This window comes from Orycteropus afer, unplaced genomic scaffold (genome assembly GCF_000298275.1).
Source record: "Orycteropus afer afer isolate SDZICR_OR568_19922 unplaced genomic scaffold, OryAfe1.0 scaffold00078, whole genome shotgun sequence".
Lineage (NCBI taxonomy): Eukaryota > Metazoa > Chordata > Mammalia > Tubulidentata > Orycteropodidae > Orycteropus > Orycteropus afer.
In genome coordinates this window covers 8,294,785-8,314,072 of record NW_006921665.1, presented here as the reverse complement: position 1 = coordinate 8,314,072, position 19,288 = coordinate 8,294,785, and the positions used below count along the sequence as shown (strand labels likewise).

At 43.4% G+C, this 19,288-nt stretch overlaps 1 protein-coding gene across 1 annotated transcript in view; it reads left to right on the top strand.

The window, feature by feature from the left end:
- HUNK (hormonally up-regulated Neu-associated kinase) overlaps positions 1 to 18,711 on the top strand; it is a gene marked incomplete at its 5' end in the record, with an annotated part of 174,560 nt that extends 155,849 nt beyond the window's left edge. Inside the window, 5 exons of the mRNA XM_007941311.1 lie at positions 70 to 232; positions 3,327 to 3,410; positions 10,454 to 10,501; positions 16,000 to 16,180; positions 18,053 to 18,711. Coding sequence (XP_007939502.1) covers positions 70 to 232; positions 3,327 to 3,410; positions 10,454 to 10,501; positions 16,000 to 16,180; positions 18,053 to 18,711 — 1,135 coding nt within the window. The remainder of the gene's footprint in view (positions 1 to 69; positions 233 to 3,326; positions 3,411 to 10,453; positions 10,502 to 15,999; positions 16,181 to 18,052) is intronic.
- Between the last annotated feature and the right edge of the window lie 577 nt (positions 18,712 to 19,288).

Below are 19,288 nucleotides of genomic sequence, written 5' to 3'. Positions count from 1 at the left end.
GTTACTCATGAGGCCCAAGAGCCTCTCTGTGAAAGAGAAGAGTGACTGGTTTTCCCTTCCTATGTGCAGGATCCACCTGGAGGACCTGAGTCCGAGTGTGGTGCTGCACATGACGGAGAAGCTGGGCTTCAAGAACAGTGACGTGATCAACACCGTGCTCTCCAACCGCGCCTGCCACATCCTTGCCATCTACTTCCTCTTAAACAAGAAACTGGAGCGCTACCTGTCTGGGGTGAGGGGACCCTTGTGGTGGTTCTCTGTGCTGTTTTGGGAAAAAAAAGTACTGTTCCATTCAAAGTGTTTCTCAGTTGCTGACACTTGATCCTGAGCTGTTAGCTTCACCATGTGTGAGGCTGCATTTCCTGAATGTGGGATAAAATAGTAACAAAACTTACTTTTCAGGTAGCACCTTTTACCTGACGTGTTTTTAAAATATTCTCTCAGACTTAAGTCCTTGGCAGAATTGTGTTTCAAACTCTTTTCCCTTCAGCTTGTCTGTTAACCTTTTTGTTTTGCTACCTCTGAATTCCTTGAGTCCTCATGCATTAGACATGGGGGACTTCTGTGGCTACTTCTGAGTCCCTTAGTGGTACAGACAGTTAACATGCTTTGCTGCTAACCTAAAGCTCGGAGGTTGGCATCTACCCAGAGGAACCACAGAAGAAAGGTCTGGCTATCTACTGATAAATCAGCTATTGAAAACCCTATGCCTCATTTACTCTGAGGCCAGAAGAACTAGATGGTGCCCAACTACCACTACTGACCATTCTGATTAGGGTTGCAATAAATGGACCTACCTAGAACAGGAGAAAAACATGGAACAGAACTCAAATTCCTAAAAACTCCAGCCTTACCATACCAGTGGAGACTGGAAGACCCCTTGAGACTATTCCCCTGAGCTACTCTTTATACTTTGAACTGAAACTATCCCCTGAAGTCGCATTTTAGCATGACAGATTGGCACACAAAATAAAGGATATTACCCATGATTATACGGGGCTCCATTAAAAAACCATCTATATGAGACCAAAATGTCAACAATTACTCTAGAGCAAAGATGAGAAGACAAAGGGGGAAGGAAAACTAGAGTATTGGAAATGAAACAACCAGAATGCAATTAAAGAGAATGTTGGCACTGTAAAAAAATGTAACTGATGTCACTGAACAACTTGTATAGAAATTATCAAATTGGAACCTAGTTTTTTTGTGTAAACTTTCACCTAAAATATAATAAAATATTACTTAAAAAAAAAAAAAAAAAGACAAGGAAACCCTGTGGGCACAATCTTACTGTGACACACATGGGGTCACCATGAGTCAGAATCAACTCAACAGCAACTAGTTAACTGGTGGCCATTAAAGTTAGAGGAGCAGTGTCTCTTAGGCATTCATCTTTCTTTATAAGAAAGGCTCCATTTACATGTTCTTCTTATTCAGAAAGCACTGGTGGTGCAGTAGTTAAGTGCTTGCTGCTAATCAAAAAGTCATTGGATTGAAGCCACTAGCCCATCCACAGGAGAAAGATGTGGCAGTCTGCTTCCATAAAAATTTAAAGCTTTGTAAATCCAAGAGGGGGCAATTCTACCCTGCTGTGAAGGTTGCTATGAGTCAGAATCAATTCAATGGTAGTGGGTTTTGTTTTGTTTGGGTCTTATCCAGAAAATAAGACTGAGGTTAAGTTTTATTAGTTTAACCATGTCACCTTCAGTCAGTCTGTGAGTTGGAAAGTCCCAGTGCCCTGTGTCATTTATGAGGTACAGTTGGGAGAGCTATGGTTTAGGGTGGAGAGTGGTGCCCTGACACCCTGGTCACTTCATTGTTTGGCCACAAGCAATTTATATGTGCTTGGGTCAGAGACTTTATATACTTTTGTAGCTAGTTTTGACTAAATCATCTCTGTCTACATGGACAATGGTTCTAAAAGTATGTGCATTTTTGTTTCTCTGCTTTGCCCAGCATCAAGGTTTCATTGTTGTAAAGCTGAGCATGCTTTCTCTACTGAAAACATTCTCAGAAACTCAGCTGATACAGTTCCACTAGAGGTTTTATTATTATTATTATTGTGCCTGTTTCACACTTCACCCTTAAATCATGGGACATACATTATCTGAGGCGGTGGTGGTTCATTGCCTTCCGTGTGGGAGACCTGGTTTGATTCCCAGCCTGTGCACCTCATGTGCAGCCACTACTTGTCTGTCTATGAAGGCTGTGTGTTGCTACAATGCTAAACAAGTTTCAGGAGAGCTTACAGACTAAGACTAGGAAGAAAGGCCTGGTGATCTACTTCTGAAAACCAGCCAATGAAAACCACCACTATCTGAATCACCAGTGATCAAGGGGATGGTAGAGGACTTCACAGTGTTTTGCTCTATTGTGCATGGACTCACCGTGAGTTGAGGGCCAACTTGATAGCAGCAAACAACAGCAGTATTGTCTGAGAGGCAGCATCTAGGAGAGTGGCTGTTTCTAACGGGAGTCAGCTAACCCCTATAGACAATTGCAGCTGGTCCACTCAGTGGTTTTCAGACTAGCTAATTTAATTGCACTGTGTGCACCATCCCAGTTATTAATCTTATCAACCAGTTACTAACAACCCATGTATAATTCTGAAACCCAAACTAGTGAATTAAAAAAAGTACAATGTTGTGCCTTAATGAGTTGTCCATTTCTCTCTTTTTCTTTTGATTCTGGTTTCTTCTTCCTAAAAGCATAAAGGATGTGTTCTAAGTTGGAGAGGCTATGAGGGCATTCAGTGAATACTTGTGGGTTGATTAATTAATTAATCTGCCATTTAATTTCACCAGTCTCCAGACAAGATTGCACCTACATTATCTTAGGTGTAATTGTCAATCTTCTTGAAGGTATATTATGATTATGGCTGTTTGACATTTTTTTGGCTAGGGATGTTTTAAACAAAGAAGATAAATATCCTATTTAGTAGTTCAATAAAATGGACTATTCTTCCTGGTTCACCTGTCATCTTACCATAGTGGTTTCTGCTCTCATGTCTAAGAAGAATCTGCATTGCACTCATGAACGAAGGGATTGAGGCAGTGGCCTGCCCAGGGTCACAGGGCCTTTGCTTAGCAGAGGCTGTAGTAGAAGTAGGTTGCCTGACACTGGGCCCGGCTCTCTGCATCCTGCCTGTAGGCAGTCCTGGGATGAGGATTTGCATGGCAATTAATGGACTTGCCAACCATTTTCGGCACTTTCTCAGCCAAGCACACAGCTTCTGGTTTAAAAATTAACGACTGCATGATGGACATTTCTATTTCCTGAGAGTTAAGCTATGATTTTTTCTTTCCGTTTCTTTTCTTCTCTGGCAGAAATCTGACATCCAGGACAGTGTCTGCTACAAGACCCAACTCTACCAGATAGAAAAGTGCAGGGCTACCAAGGAGCCCTATGAGGTGGGTGATGGTTGAAGCAAAGCCAAGATCTCCTAGGAGATATTTCCATTGTGGGGGAGGAAGGAAAGGAAATGGTTTATTGTGGGACACAGAAGTAGGAGAAGACAAATACTGGCTGTCTTAGATTCATAGGGCCTCTATAACAGAAATCACAAGTGAGTGGCTTTAAAGAACAGAAATTTACTTTCTAATAGTTCTATAGCCTAAAAGTCCATATCAGGATCTCAGCCATGTTGATTCCTACTGTGAGTGTGTCTCCTAGTTCTCTGATGCTTGCTTGTGATCCTTGGTGTTCTTTGGCTCATAGACAACCCTCACATGTTATCGTCTTCCCGTGTGTGTATGTGTGTGTGTCTGTGTCTATTCTGATCTTTTTGTAACTCAGACATGATTAGGTTTAGGCTTCACCCTGCACTAGTATGACCTCAGCTGATTGAACATATTACACTAGATTGCATAGATGGTCACTACATTACTTGTAAAGTAATTACATTAGGTTATATTATGGAAGTAATCTGCTCTACCCAATACCAACTGATGTAATCACATGACAGCAGCTAGACTAGTATTTGGCCAAATCACTGGGAACCATAGCCTGCCAAGGTGACACATAAGATTAATCATCACACTCACATAACTGAGCCCTTGAGAAAGGGTTTACAGCAGAGCCATCATCTTTCAGGTGCCAAACCATAGTTCTCAATTGTAGCCACATGTTAGAATTCCCTGGGAGCACTGCAACATCTGGATGCCCATATTCAGACTGAATCTCAGGGAATAGGCCTTGGGCATCAGTATTTTTTTAAAGCTCCTGGTTGATTCCAGTGAGCACTCAACATTGAAAACCACTGTGTGATCTCTAAGAGGCCAAAAAAAAATAAAGCACAAAAATGTAAATGAATATAATGCTTGGCATCAGGAGAGAAGTAAAACAGAGGGATGGAAAAAAAATATTGGATGAAGACAAATTTTCTAGTCTACTATTCTAGGTGTTGTGGATTGACTTGTGTTTTCTCAAAAGAGATATTAAAGTTGTAACTCCCAGGAGACAGGTAGGACACTATGTGAGGCTGCAGCTGCAAGCCAAGAAATGCTTGGAGTTACCAGAAACTAGGAGAGAGGCATGGAACAGATTCTCCCTCAAATGGAATCAACACAGCTGATAACTTTGATACCCTAATTTGGACTTCTAGCCACCAGAAGTCTGAGACAATAAATTTGTGGTATTGTGTTACAGCAGCCCTAGGAAATTAATACATATGGTTATGTGATATTACCTAGAAAATACCTGAGAGAAAAATACTGAGGTTCTCTGATTTCAGAGTAAAAATTAAGTATCATCTGGAAAATTGTCACAAATATGGACCCCCAAATATATGTTTGTAAAGAGATAGTGCCTCTGACTTCCAGGTCCAGGGCTAGGGGAACAAGAGTGAAGGATGCACCTCCAGATTCCTCACTCACCTATCTTTCAAGTGGAGCTCCTCATTCTCCTATTTGTGGTATATTCTTGTCAGAGTGGCACTAGTTAACCAGAACATCCTCCTCAGTGACTTTTCTAGGAACCCCACTTCCGTTTCTCCTCTGGAGCCTCTACCATGTCCCTCCACTTTCCCTGCCACAAAAACCTTTTCTGGGATACCCAGAATTCCTTCTTTTGAGTAGAGATCAAAAAGGGACTCTTCCTCCTTGGTGTGCATGAGGTGATGGGCCTGTCCACTCCACTCTTTGCTTCTCTTATTTAAAGTTTTCATCCTGATTCTCAACCAGGAATGCCACCATCTGTCTTAGTTTCCTAGTGCTGCTGAATACAAATACTGCAAGTGAGTGGCTTTAACGAACAGAAATTTATTTTCTTGAAGTTCTGTAGGCTAAAAGTCCAAATCAGGGTATCGGCTGGGTCAAGTCATTCCTTGTCAGTAGCTCTGGATGTTCCTTGGTTCTTGGTGTTCCTTACATGGGTCTGTCTTCTCTGATATATGTGTACATGTCTCTGTGATTAGGTGCAGGAGCCACCCTACACTGGTATGACCTCAATGAATCAGTTGATTTGTTACACTAAATTGCATTATGGAAGGTCCTTACATTCCATTATATTGTATCCACAGGTATAAATAAAAGTTAGGATTCTGTCATGGATTGAATTTTGTCCACCCCCAATTTGTGTCAACTTGGCTGGGCCATGATTCTCAGTAGTTTAGAAATTATGTAATGATGTAATGTGGCAGATACGTAATGATACTCCATGATGTGATTTGATGTGATAAACCAATCAAGTATAAAAGCACCCTTAGTCATATCACAGCCCTGAGCTGATGTAAGGGGAGCTTCCCTGGGGTGTGTCTGCAACATCTTTTACAAGTGATAAAAGGAGAGAGAAGCAAGCAGAGAAGAGGGACCTACTACTCCCAAGAAAGAGGAGCCAGGAACAGAGTGTACCCTTTGGACCCAGAGTCCCTGTGCTGGGACCCTCCTAGGAACAAGAGACAGAGAAAGCCTTCCCCTAGGATCAGCACTCTGAGCTCAGACTTCTGGCCTCCTAAACTGTAAGAGAATAAATTTCTGTTTGCTAAAAGCCATGCATTTGTGGTACTTCTGTTATAGCAGCACTAGAGAACTAAGACAGAATTTAACACATATTTTAGGGGGACGCAATTCAATTTAGAATGCATGGAATTCTCCTGGCTTTCTCTGGAGGGTGGCCTGCAGAGAAGCAGCGGGTAGTAACTGAGCTCTGTAGTGGGCTCCAAGGCAGCAACTGAAAGCTTGTGAGAATTGTTCCAGGCCTGATCTTATAATGCAAGACTAACATAGGTGTGAGCTGTGGGGTGCCACCTGTGAACATGACAAAGGCATGATAAAGGGTGTTGGGGCAAGTGGAGAATGGCATGGCTGGCCATTCTAGACAGACCCCGAGGAATGGCTCCAATATGAGGAGGCAGAGGAAGGGGAGATGTTGATGACAGAAAAGTTGATGAAGAACCCAAGGATGGCCAGGAGGGTGCAGGAGATCCAGGGGGAAATGATGCCATTCTGCCCATCCCCAGTACCTGGTAACAACTAATCTACATCATGCCTCTGTCTCCATGCATTTGTCTAGATATTTCATACAAGTGATCCTTTTATGGAGTCCTTGGGTGTGCAAATGGTTAATGTGCTTGGTTGCTAACCAAAAGGTTGGAGGTTTGAGTTCATGTAGAGGTGGCTCAAGATAGGCCTGGTGATCAACTTCCCGAAAATTCATTGTTGAAAACCCTCTGGAGCATAATTCTACTCTGACACACATGGGGTCACCATTAGTCAGGGTCAACTCCATGGTAACTAGTTGCTTTGTTTGGTTTATTGCATTTAGCATGTTTTCAATATCCATCCATGTTGTAGCATGTATCAGTACTTTATTCCTTTTTATGGCTGAATAATATTCCACTATACAGATACCCTCATTTTGTTTATCCATTTATCTGTAGCCCTTCTTGACTCCCACCTTCTTATCACCCTCAGAGCCAAACCATCACCAAATTCCGTGACTCCTAAACCTGTCTTGAGCCACCCCCATCACCACCACCTGCGCTCTGGCCCCAGCCATCATCACCTCCTGTGTTAACCACTGCCACAGCCTCCTAATATCCCTCTTAGCTTCCCCAGTGGCTGCCATTCTAGACACAGGTATAGGAGCTAGGATTCCACTCTCCATCCCTACAGCAGCCAGTGTAAGTTTAGCACACTCCAATCAGATCATGTCATTTCCCTCCTTGAAACCTTCAGAGGCTTCTTTCATATGAACACAAACTCTGTTACATGGCACCCTGCATGACTGGGCTCCTGCTTGCCTCTCTAGCCTCATCTCATGCAGCTCCTGATCCCACTAACAACACACAACTTTGCGTCTTGCTTTGTGCTCAATCTCACAGGCTCTAGGGCTGGCTGTGCTCCCTCTGCGCGCCAGGCTTGTGCACAGGCTGTTCCCTCTTTGGTGAATGTTCTTTCTGTCTCTTTGACAAGTTAATGCCTATGCATCTTCAGATCCTGAAGCCAGGCCCGTGCCCTTCCCTCATCTCTACTGTTAGGTTACATCCCTCCAGTACAGGCTATTACACGTCATTCTGCATTTTGGAGCTTGTCTCGCCTACTATTTTAGTTTCTTTCGGGATTAGTTGACTGATGCCTCTTCCCCTCTCTGGACTTGTATAAGAGCAGGAACTGTGTCCCTTTTACTCTTCACAGTACCCTAGTGCATAGTTGTTGTTAGATGCCATCAAGTTGGCACTGACTCCTGGTGACCTTATGTATAACAGAACTAAATGTTGTCTAGTCCTGTGTCATCTTCATGATTGTGGGCATGTGTAAGACAACACTCCAAATCTGCTTAATGCTGACAGATTGTACTCAATCTCTAGATAGCCAGTAGACCATTAGAAAAAGGGCACCAATAACTAACATGGATTGCTCCATAAACATCTTGCCCTTCCAATAAGAGCCTAAATCTATGTTAGCATATGGAAAGCAGCTTTTATTCTTTACAAGAATCAGACAGCATACAACAGGAAAAGTTCCATCAAGAGCAGTATCCCCCTCAAAAGCTGTCTGGGTAGAGATGTCAGCTGTTTCTTGTACACCATACTTTGTGTCATGAATGAGGGGTGTAAATGGAACCATACTTACTGCCAGTCCCTTCCTGGTCAGGTGCACCTGAATCATCGAAGTGACATTTTTGCTTTTGAACACCTTAAAGCAGTTGATTGCAGCAGATTTTCTCAATGCAATACATCATCTGATTGACTCCTTCCTTAGGGCCTCAATAGTACAAACTCAATAGTACATTGAGTGCCGCTGTGTCTGTGTCCTGAGTTACTTCTAAGCCACTCTGCTGACATTTGTGTCCACAGCTGCCCTTGGGCTCAGGCCTCTGTGGTGTGTGTCAGAAGGTGCCAGAACTGTGCCTTAGGCCATTTTTCTCACCGAGACTATTTTTCTCTGATGATTACTTCTCTTGGCCTGAAAACACATGCTGCGTACTTTAAACATTTGTTGAAATATTTAATGGTTAGGGTTTAAATAGGAACACTAATGGGAAAAACAAGATTTCAATTTTCTATGATCCATTTGTTCTCTCCAAACTGCAGCAATATTTTTTGCTAATTAAATTATAGGCTATGACTAGATTATCCAACTTGTCTCCTTTGAAACCTAGAAAGTGGAATAGAGCCAGTTAGAAAACATGCTAAGAAGTGTGAAAGAGCCCAAGTTTTATAAGTAAAGCCCTCTCAGAGCCTCTGTGGGTTTTGCTATTGTCATCAGCTGGTCCCTGAGGAGGAGCTGCCAAGATATGGAGATGGGGTTGGCTCAGAAGGTGAGTGATAAACAGGAATTTCAGGTTGTTGCTGATTTGGCTGTAGAATGGCCCATGGTCCATGTCTATCAGGAAGGTCATGGAGCTGTGTCCCATGCCCTGAGTCCAAGCAATGGCTTCTTTGTCCTCCTTAATTCCAGTTCTTTTTTTTCTAGGAGACAAAGGAGCTGAATTAGGTTGAAAAACCCTCCTCTGGGGATTACAGTGTTGTGATTTTACAACTTTATCATTTTCTCTACCTCTTCTTCCTGCACAAGGCAGAGCATATATCTGTGAAAGTGGGGCACATACCTCATTTAAGAACACCTAGACATCTGAGCCAAGGGGGTCCTCTTCTTATAACAGGGGCCCTCAAGGACTGCGGGGGTTAAGGAAGGGCAGTCATAATTTCAAAACTGGCTTATTAAAGTCAGAGTCCCTTGAGTGGTGCAAAGAGTTAACACACTTGCTAACTAAAAGGTTGGAAGTTCAGCTCTACCCAGAGGCACCTTGGAGGAAGGGCCTGGCAGTCTGCTTCTGAAAACTCAGCCACTGAAAACCCTATAGAGCGCAGATCTATTCTGATACACATGGGACTGACATGAGTCCAGGTCAGCTTGACTGCAAGTTTTTCATTAATGTCTTTAAAAAATATTGCTAATGTGTAGAAAAATGGGAAATAGAACTCAGAGGTGTTCTCTGTGGTGACAAAGTGATATTGCTGTTTTGGAAGAAAAATTGTGCAGAGCGTGGCAGGGGAACTGTATGTTTTATGGTATATGTTCACATTATGTCTTATTTAAAAATCTAGGCAACTTTAGATGAAATTTGAAATCAGGCAAAACTAATCTGTGTTGTTAAACATCAGAATGGCCATTACCTTTGAGGATGGGGGGGCTGGGAGAGGACAGGGTGCAGGGCAGGCTTTGTTTCTTCATCTGGCTGCTCTTACCATGGGTTTTGCTATTACCATGGGTTGTGCTATTTGTGAGAACACATTGAGCTGCTTATTCATTATGAGTGCACTCTTCTGTGTCTTAAACTCCAATTAAGTATCTTTGTATTAGTTTTCTAGGGCTGCTGTAACAACAACAAAAACCCATACAGATATGGCAAATATATGAACTGAAATTTATTATCCCATACTTCTGGAAGCTAGAAGTCCAAGTCAGCATATCAGCCATGTTGACTCCTTCTGGGGCTCTGAGAGAGACTCTGTTCCATGCCTCTCTACTAGCTTCTAGTAGTAGCACCAAGCGTTCCTTGGCTTGTAGGTACATCTTCACATGGTGTCCTTCGTTTGTCTCCATGTCTCTCTGTCTCTCCTCTTTTATAAAGACCCTAGTCACATAAGATTAAGACCCACCTTACTTCTGTATGACCTAATGTTAACCTAACTGATGGCGTCTTCAAAGACCCTAATTCCAAATAAGGTCACATTCATTGGTACAGGGATTAGGACTTCAGCATATCTTTTTGGAGGACATAATTCAATCCATAACAGTTTTAAGCATCAATAAAAGTTACTCTGAAAGTCTTTTCAATGCATAAATTAGGACATCTGCTGCCTGTCTCCATGACTCTTTAGGAGTTTGGTTTCTTGTCTGTAAACATTGAAAAGGAAATTGGCAACCAAAGCTGCAGAGGAGGTAGTAGGATATGGAGTGTAGCTTCCTAAATTTTTTTTTTTTTTTTTAAATGCTGCTTTTCACAGGCCTCCCTGGACACCTGGACAAGAGACCTCGAATTCCATGCTGTGCAGGTAAGAACAAAGGGAATTATGATCCTCTGCCCAGGGCGTCCATGCTCACCAAACCTTCCCCCTGAACCAGAACTAAAGCTTGCAGATTCCTGCTTGGGGCTGGGTCTACCAAGTGCCACACTGTCTTCCAGCTGGTGCTTTCTATGTTCAATTGACCGTGTTTTGTTGTAACTACACAGCCTGGCTATGCATTTGTGTTTCTACCTGTATAAGAAATGGAGTTTGCCCCAGAGATTCTAGGCTCACTGGCCTTTATGAGCCAAACATCCTTTTCTCAACTTATTGTTGTTTTTTTTCTGCTGAAAAATCAGACCTCTGTGGCTTCCCATTAAGGAGCTCTGGTGGTGCAGTGGTTAAGGCATTTGGCTGCTAACCAAAAGGTCAGTGATTCAAACCCACTAGCCACTCCATGGGAGAAAGATGAGGCAGTCTTCTTCTGTAAAGACTTATAGCCTTGGAAATCCAGTGGGAGCCACTATGAGTTGGAACCAACTCGACAGCAGTGAGTTTGGTTTGGTTTGATGGGTTCCCTTTATGCAGTGGGCAACAAGGATCCAAAACCCATGGGCAAACAATCCCTGGGCTTCTGGGCCATCTAGCTTGCATGATTGGTACCTGATTTCCCTCTGGCAGTCAAGTAAAGGGTCATTCATCATCAAGAGGACATCACATTCCAGAGAAACCCATGATGGACTTAGAGTTATGCAAAGAAAACAGCTCTGCTCATCTCAAGTGCCCAGGGCTCCCCTATTGCTAGACTCTCCAGTAGTCAGAAATTCAGTGCATGAGGGGAAACACAAATACATGGATGGCAGATTTTCCTGCAGCCTGGGGTGACAGCAGGGGCAGCAGTATCTGTTCTTAATTCATTTGCTGCTCAGGAGATGAGGCAGGTGAGATGTGGAGTCCATTTTATACTCAAAGAGCTGGGAAGGACTCATCCTTTTGGTTGCAAATAAGGAAACACTGCCCTCGAGGGGAAGTGACTTGCATAGGATTCCTTTCCCCTGTGAGTTACTGAAAGAGCCAGGAATAGGTTCCAGATTTCCAGACTGCCAAGCTCCAAACATGACCGGTTTCACTGGTGCATCACCCAGCAAAACAAAGCGAAGAACAAAGGAGGAGAAAGTGTGGTTATTTGGAGCATAAGAGTCTGGAGTTACTCTTCTGTACTGGCTTGGATGAGTTGGAGGCCCTATACCTGGGGATGAGCACCCCCAGCTCAGACCCTATAGGGAGAGGACCACCTCTGGAAATTGCAGACATCTCCCTCCAGAAGCCCTGTGGATCATCACTGTCTTCACCTACCAGGGCTGCTGTAACAAAATACCTTAAAGAACAGGAATTTGTTGCCTGAGTTCTGGAGGCTAGAAGTCCAAATCAGGGCATTGACCATGTTGATTCTCTCTGAGGGCTCTGAGAGAACCTGTTCCATGTCTCTCCCCAAGATTCTATGAGCTCCCACAAACCTTGACATTCCTTGGCTTTTAGCTGTCCTCCACCATCATATTGCCTTCCTTCCTGTCTTCATGTCTGTTCTCCTCTTTCATAAGGATGCCACTCAAATAGGATTAGAACCCACTCTCATGTTCACTGATAACATGATCCTCTTTCCAAACAAGATCCTCTTGATCCTTTCAAAGGATCCTTCAGGATCCTTTCACAGGTACCAGGGGTTAGGACTTCAAGACATCTTGTTGGAGGATACAATTCAATTCCATAAGTCACCCACTGCCTTTTCCCTCCCTTCAGCCAAAATAATGCACAATATTAGAAGAGTCTTAATAGATAATCTTTCATGGGCCCATATTTGCAGAATGTCCAGGTTTGCATCCAAACGCCCATGCTAATTTGCAATTGGTAAAAAATGGTTTAAAGAAAACCAGAACTCATTTATATATGGTTTACAATCTCAGCCTTATGTGAACACTTCTCTGATCTGCTTTGAGAGGGGCAGGACTGTTCCCTGAGCATGCAAACAGAAGTTCCTTGAACAAAGAGAGTCTGAATTCCATGATCTGGCCTCAGAGGCCTGTGGGGGAGGGGGAGAGCCTTAGGGAGGAGGTGGTGTCAGGAACGTTAAAGAGGCCTATAGACAGCCAACTGCTGGTGGAGATTGCAGGAGGCTACATCTAGAAGGGGGAATGTAATTAGTCCCTCTGAAAATCTTTTTCTGTTACATAAGGCAATTTAGCACCCTGTTTCTTAGGAAATTTCTTTTGAGAAAATAGGCCATGCAAATGAAAAGGTATAATTGGATGATGGGTTTATACATTTTGTAGCATGTACTTAGAGGCCAATGAGGTTGGCTGACTGCAAACAAACCTGGAGACTCCTGACCCTTCTCAAAGGAACTAACCCAGTGAGGGTACCATCAGGGAGCAGTTGTGTGGTACATTCTTGGCATCACCCTAGAGACAGGTTACTGGGAAATCACCTAGTCTTTTAGGCTAGAGAAGGAAATTCTGGGGGATTTTGGAGGGAACACTAGTGTGCAGGATCCTGGAATTGAGTTCAACAAGGATGGCCTTAGCAGAATTTTTTGGAATTTTCACTCACCCTTTTTCCTGCCCCAAAGCTGGCTTTCATTTCATTGCCATCACTTTTTCGTTACAGTAGAGATTTCCAGAGCCAACCCTGGCCTCTTTCCATAGAAAACTCTCATGTCTAGTGCACCTCTTGGTGCTAATAAACTCTATCTGGGTAGTGACACTGGCCAGAAATTTTGCACCTCGATCCTTTAGCTTTTGAGAGCCCAAAGAAGGGCTGGAAAGGAGAGAAATAACCTATAAGCTTTCCTGTCAGCCCTCTAAGTGTAGGTGTCAATGGTAGCAAAAAGGCAGAACTGCAGTTTTATTTTTTTCTTCTAAATATTGTTTTATAAATTAAGACAAAAGTGCATTTTTCCCCCTGTTCAAGGTGTTCACAGCTAGAATTGATGAGTTTTGTGATGAGTTTCTGCCTTAGAGAAGGTGGACTGTTAGGGTTTCATGGAAACAGAGATGGAAGTGGTGGAAAATTGTGATTGTTCTCTGGGGGTCTTGGCCAAGACAATCTGGACCACATAGCCTCCTCCACAGCATCCTGGATAACAGCCTGGGACTCAGGGCCTCCTCCACACCATCCCCAGTGGCAACCCGGACCACACAGCTTCCCCTGTAGTATCCCAAATATTGTCTCAGGAGCCTTATGAATACAATGTAGTCACTGCTTCTGCCTCAGCTACTGTATCCCAGCATTTCTTCCTTGCAACCACTGGGATTGTCCCTGCTCTGCCTTCAAGAAGGCAGTATTGACTCATAGGTTAAGAAATCACCTTCAAGGCTATGATATTCTGAGTTTTGACTGGGCTCGAGAGTGAATTACTTAACCCCTGCAAGCTGTTTCCTTGCCTAGAAAAGAAGATATTAGATAAAAGAACATACCTACTTAGGTATGTTCTTAGTGTGAGGCCTTCCACTCCATGTGTCCTTAGTAAAGGATCATGGAAGCTGTTTTGATTCTGAGAAAGGAGTTTATGGAAGCTTGTCCTCTCTTTTCTTCCCACCTCACACCTCCATTGAGGATGAACCACATCAGCTAAGTGTTAGACCTCCAACAGGCTCATGCCCTTTGTGGTGAGGCTCAGGGCTTGGCCTCCCCCTCTCATTTACCCCTGTCCTCTCCCACTCAAAATCTGGACAAAATGAACCCCAATTCAATAGAGGCTTTGAAAAGCCTCACTTGAAAAGGCTAGAAAAGAGCAAGAGGATGTTTTCTTGAGAAGCTTTTCAACAACATAAATGAAAAATAGATGAACTTTCTTGAATTGCAAATGCTTTTCAAGTTTAAGGCAAACATATGAACATCTCTTTTTTCTCACCCACAGGAAGGTCAGGGATTTGGTTGCCTCTGTTTAACAATAAACATCAAACATGGTCTTTAGAGCCAGGAAAAGAACTTCTTCTTAGTGGCATCACCCTTCCCAGAAGTTTGAACTCAATTAATTTAATTCAGTTCAGTTTCTACTGGCATTTTTTTTTTTTTTTTTTCCATTTCAATAACTGTTTAGTAAGCTTCCTCAAAGTATCTGGCTTTATTCCAGAGGCTGTGGGATTGAAGATACGTAAAATAGTCAGTTTTACTCCCATCAGAGGATTGTAATCAATAAAGGCAAGACTTACAGCAAAAAGGGCTAAATATGTGCCACTTTGAAGCAATAGCTAAGTGTTCACATGATTAAGGGATGGAGGAAAGCCAGTATTCAGTATGCTTAGGATGATGGCTTTTTGCCCACATTGTGTTGACCACTTTCTTGGCTTGACTGGGTAAACAAGAATTGATGTTAAGCTGGGAGCAATTACATTTAAAGTTGCCTTTTTGCAAAGCCACTATTATGGGAAGATTTTTAGGGCACTATGTTAAATGCAGACAGTAGAATTCCAGAAGTCCCCATCTGCTTGGCCTTCACTCCTGTGGCTTGTTCCAGAATAATTGACCTCCTAAGTTTAAATTGTGATGATGGCAAAGAATACTGGATATACCATGGACTGTCTGAACAAACAGATCAGTCTTAGAAGAAATAAATCCAGAGTGCTCCTTATAAGCAAGGATGGCGAGACTTCATCTCACTTACTTTGGCCACATCATTAGGAAAGATCAATTGCTACAAAAGAACATCGTGTTTGGGAAAGTAGAGTCAGTGAAACATGAGAAAGATTGACACAGTAGCCACCACAATGGGTTCAAACATACCAACGGTCATGAAGATGGTTCAGGACCAGGCAACCTTTCGTTCTGTTATACATAAGGTTGCCTTGAGTCAGAGCTGACTTGACAGCAACTAACAACAGCAGAGACCTTGGAATAGTACAGTTCAAGTAAGCTGGTACTAACAAAGCTTGCTTGCTGCCCAGCTGGTCCTTGGCTCTTCCATCAGTCATCATAGTCAAGAGTGTAGAGTTTTGAAAAGCTGGAGATTCTCTAGTCCACTTAGTTCATTTTTAAAGAGAAATCACATTGTGTGTATATATATATATATATATATATATATATATATATATATTTTTTTTTTGGTCACACCCAAGAGACATAATATTCATGCCATAATATTACCATGCCAAATCAAAACCCCACTGCCATGGAATCGATTCTGACTCATAGCAACCCCCATTGGGTTTCCAAGGCTATACATCTTTACAGACGTAAATTGCTTCATCTGCAGCTGGGGGGTTTGAACCACCAAGCTTCAGGCTAGCAACCAAAAGCCTCATCCAGTATGCTACCAGAGCTCCTTACCATACCAAAGAATAATGATGTTAACTCAATAATACCATTAACTCTTCAAATGTTACTTAGTTTTCCCCTAAATGTCTTACATAACTTTTTTAAAAAATCTAAGAACCAAAACATAAAAAGGTGGAGGGCAGTTCTAGATTAAAAGAGACTAAAGAGATAGGTGATCAGACATTGTATATTGTTTGTGTCTGAATATTTTTATGTTTTTTCCCCATTTGAAGGACAAAAAGTCCAAAGAACAGGAAAAAAGAGGAGATTTTCTTCATTGGCCTTTTTCCAAGAAATTAGACAAGAACCTGCCCTCACACAAACAGGCCAATGGCTCGCTCATCACACAGATCCAGGGCACCAAAGCACTACTGAGGGACCGGAAGGCCTCCAAGCCCAGTTTCCCGGACAAAGGTGGGTGACCTCATAGGCCACACATGTTGAGCTAAATGTCTGCTGTGCACATCTCTCAGGGGGTGACCTCAAGAAGAAGACTAATTCTTGTGCTGAATGGGAAGGCAGAGTTAATAAACCTGAGGCAACCTGAGAGCAATCCAGGGCCCAACTGTGTGTATTGATCATCTGTATAGGAAGTATTGGAAAAAGGACAGATGGGGGTGATTGTAGTATAGGGGCAGAGATTAGGGTACACAGTACTGTGGGAGCAGAGTGAGGTGTATGGGATTTTTGGAACAGGAATCAAGTGCATGGTATTCTGAGAACAGAGATTGGGGTGAAAGTTGGAGGTTTGAGTCTACCCTGATGCACCTTGGAAGAAAGGGCTGGCAATCTGCTTCCATAAAAAATCAGCTCTGTGGAGCACAGTTCTACTCTGAGATACATGGGGTCTCCATGAGTCAGTATTAACTTGACAATTGGTTTAGTTTGTGTATTTATATATGAAAGCTAGGAAGATTCCCAGTGCCCCTGGCTGCACCTGAAACCACTCCTGATGGGCCACAGCTGGCTCCTGCAGCAATGCCTGCAGAAAAAAAGATAGCAAAATAGAGTTTGTACCATATAAATTTGGCTTTATTTCCCCTGACACCAAATGTATGTAGTTTTTCTCTTTCTTTTCTGGCACAGTTTGCAAGCCTGGTTTCCAGCCTGTGCCAACTTGAGATCTAAACCTTGGAGACTGGCTCATTGACTTAAGCATATAGAAGAAAAGTGTTCTTTCCCAATGCAGAATTGTATGAGGCTCTGGTCAGATCAAAGTCATGAGGGAAATGCTCAGTCCAGGTTGGGAGAGCTTGGTGCTTGGTGTCCTCTGAAGGACTGTATTGATTGCCCATCAAGTGTGTTCATCTTATTTATTCACAGGCCCTTTGGCAGGATCCAGAATTTTAAGCAACCCAAAGAGAAATTGATGTTAAGTTGATGTATTAGTTTCTTAGTGCTGCTGTAACACAAACACCACAATTGTGTCTCTTTAAGAAACAAGTTTAGTTTCTCACAGTTAGGAAAGCTAGAAATGTGAATTCAGAGCTCTGGCTCTAGAGGAAGGCTTTCTGTCTGTGTCAGCTCCATGGGAAGGTCCTTGTGCCTTTTTTAGCTTCTGTTCCTCAGTTTCTTGGTGATTGTCATGTGGCATGGCATCTATCTCTCCCATCTGTGCTGAGTTCTGTGCCTACTCTTCTTTTTATATCTCAAAAAGGAGGCTTCGTGATGCCATGGTTAAGTCCTTAGCTGCTAGGTAAAAGGTCAGTGGTGGGAAGCCATCAGCCACTCTGCAGAAGAAAGGCCTGGCAATCTGCTCCCATAAAGATTTATAGCCTTGGAAACCCTACAGGGCAGTTCTACTCTATCCTTTAGGGTTGGATAGGGTTGGAATCAACTCAATGGCACACAGCAACATACATCAAAAGTGATTGGTTTAAGACATACCCTACATGCATATGACCTTGTTAACATAACCAAAAAATATCTGTTACCAAATGGGATTACATCCACAGGTATAAGAATTAGGATTCCAACAAACACTTTTGGGGGACACAATTTAATTCATAGTAGTTGGTGTCACACGATATATGAGAACCAAGGAGACCTCTGTTTCCAAATTTCTGTCCATTGCATTCTAGAAAAACTATACAGGCCTTTGGGGCAGATGCTACTGCTGACCCCTCTGATGTGGTCGCCAAGGTCATCTTCTTTCTTGTTCCTCTGCCCTCCACTGGGTAACACAGTGTGTCCACACAGCTGGTGCTGAGAGCAGGCAGGAGAGAAGTGTTGTGCACACCATTTATGTAGCTGTTCTCATGCTTTCATTTGCTTTCTTGCTTATAGATTCCTTTGGCTGCCGCAGTATTTTCCGCAAAGCCTCTGATTCCAATTGCGTGGCTTCTTCTTCCATGGAGTTCATTCCCGTCCCGCCTCCCAGGACCCCCAGAATTATAAAGAAACTGGAGCCCCATCAGCAAGGGCCTGGAAGCACTGGTGTCACTCCCAAAGAGGACCCCCTGATGCTGGATATGGTCCGCTCCTTTGAGTCTGTTGACCGCGATGACCCCACAGAACTGCTTTCCCCATCTCATCACTATAGGATCCTAAACTCACCCGTGAACTTTGCTCGCAGAAATTCCAGTGAGAGAACACTCTCCCTGGTCCTGCCACCTGGAAGCACATCACCTGTCCACACTCCTTTGCACCCCACTCTGGTCTCTTTTGCTCATGAAGACAAAAACAGCCCTCCCAAAGAGGAGAGTGTGTGCTCCCCACCCCCAGTTCCCAGTAGCACCACCACACAGCCTTTGGGGAGCCCAAATTGTATGAAAAGCCGTGGCAGGTTCCCCATGATGGGCATTGGGCAGATGTTGAGGAAGCGGCATCAGAGCCTGCAGCCTTCAGTGGACAGACTCCTGGAGGCCAGCTTGCCCCCACTGCAGCCCCTGGCCCCTGTGAGCCTCTCCTTTGACATGGCTGATGGTGTCAAAGGCCAGTGTTAATCTGGGCCCACAGTATTCTTGGTCTGTTGAAGGAAGGCATTGGGCTCTATACAGCCATCAGGGCCTGAAGATCCAGAGGCCTCCCTGGAGTATCTATCATCCATGGCCTCATCTCCTGCCAGCCCATGTGTCTGTTCCAACTTTGGAATAGCTGAAATCCAGACCCAAAGCCTATACAATCAAACCTCTCAAGGAATCCCCAGAGATGCTGTTAACCTAACCACTAGGAGAGCTGGCTACTAATGCAGCCAATTTCAATTATTCAGACCCTCCTTCCACCCATCTGCTCACCAAACCCCACTTCCTTCTGCTGGGCTTAGGGGTTGTTGTTTTTGTTGTTAGCTATGGCCTGTGACTCATGGTGACCCCTGGCACAATGGCATGAAAAGCTACGGAGTCCTACGCCATTCCATGATCAGTCGCATAAGAATTTCATTGGCTGATTTTTGGAAATAGATTCCTAGGCCTTTCATCTAGTCCATCTTAGTCTGGAAGCTCTGCTGAAACCTGTTTAGCAGCATAGCAACACAGAAGCCTCCACTGACAAACAGGTGATGTCTGCACATGAGGTGCACTG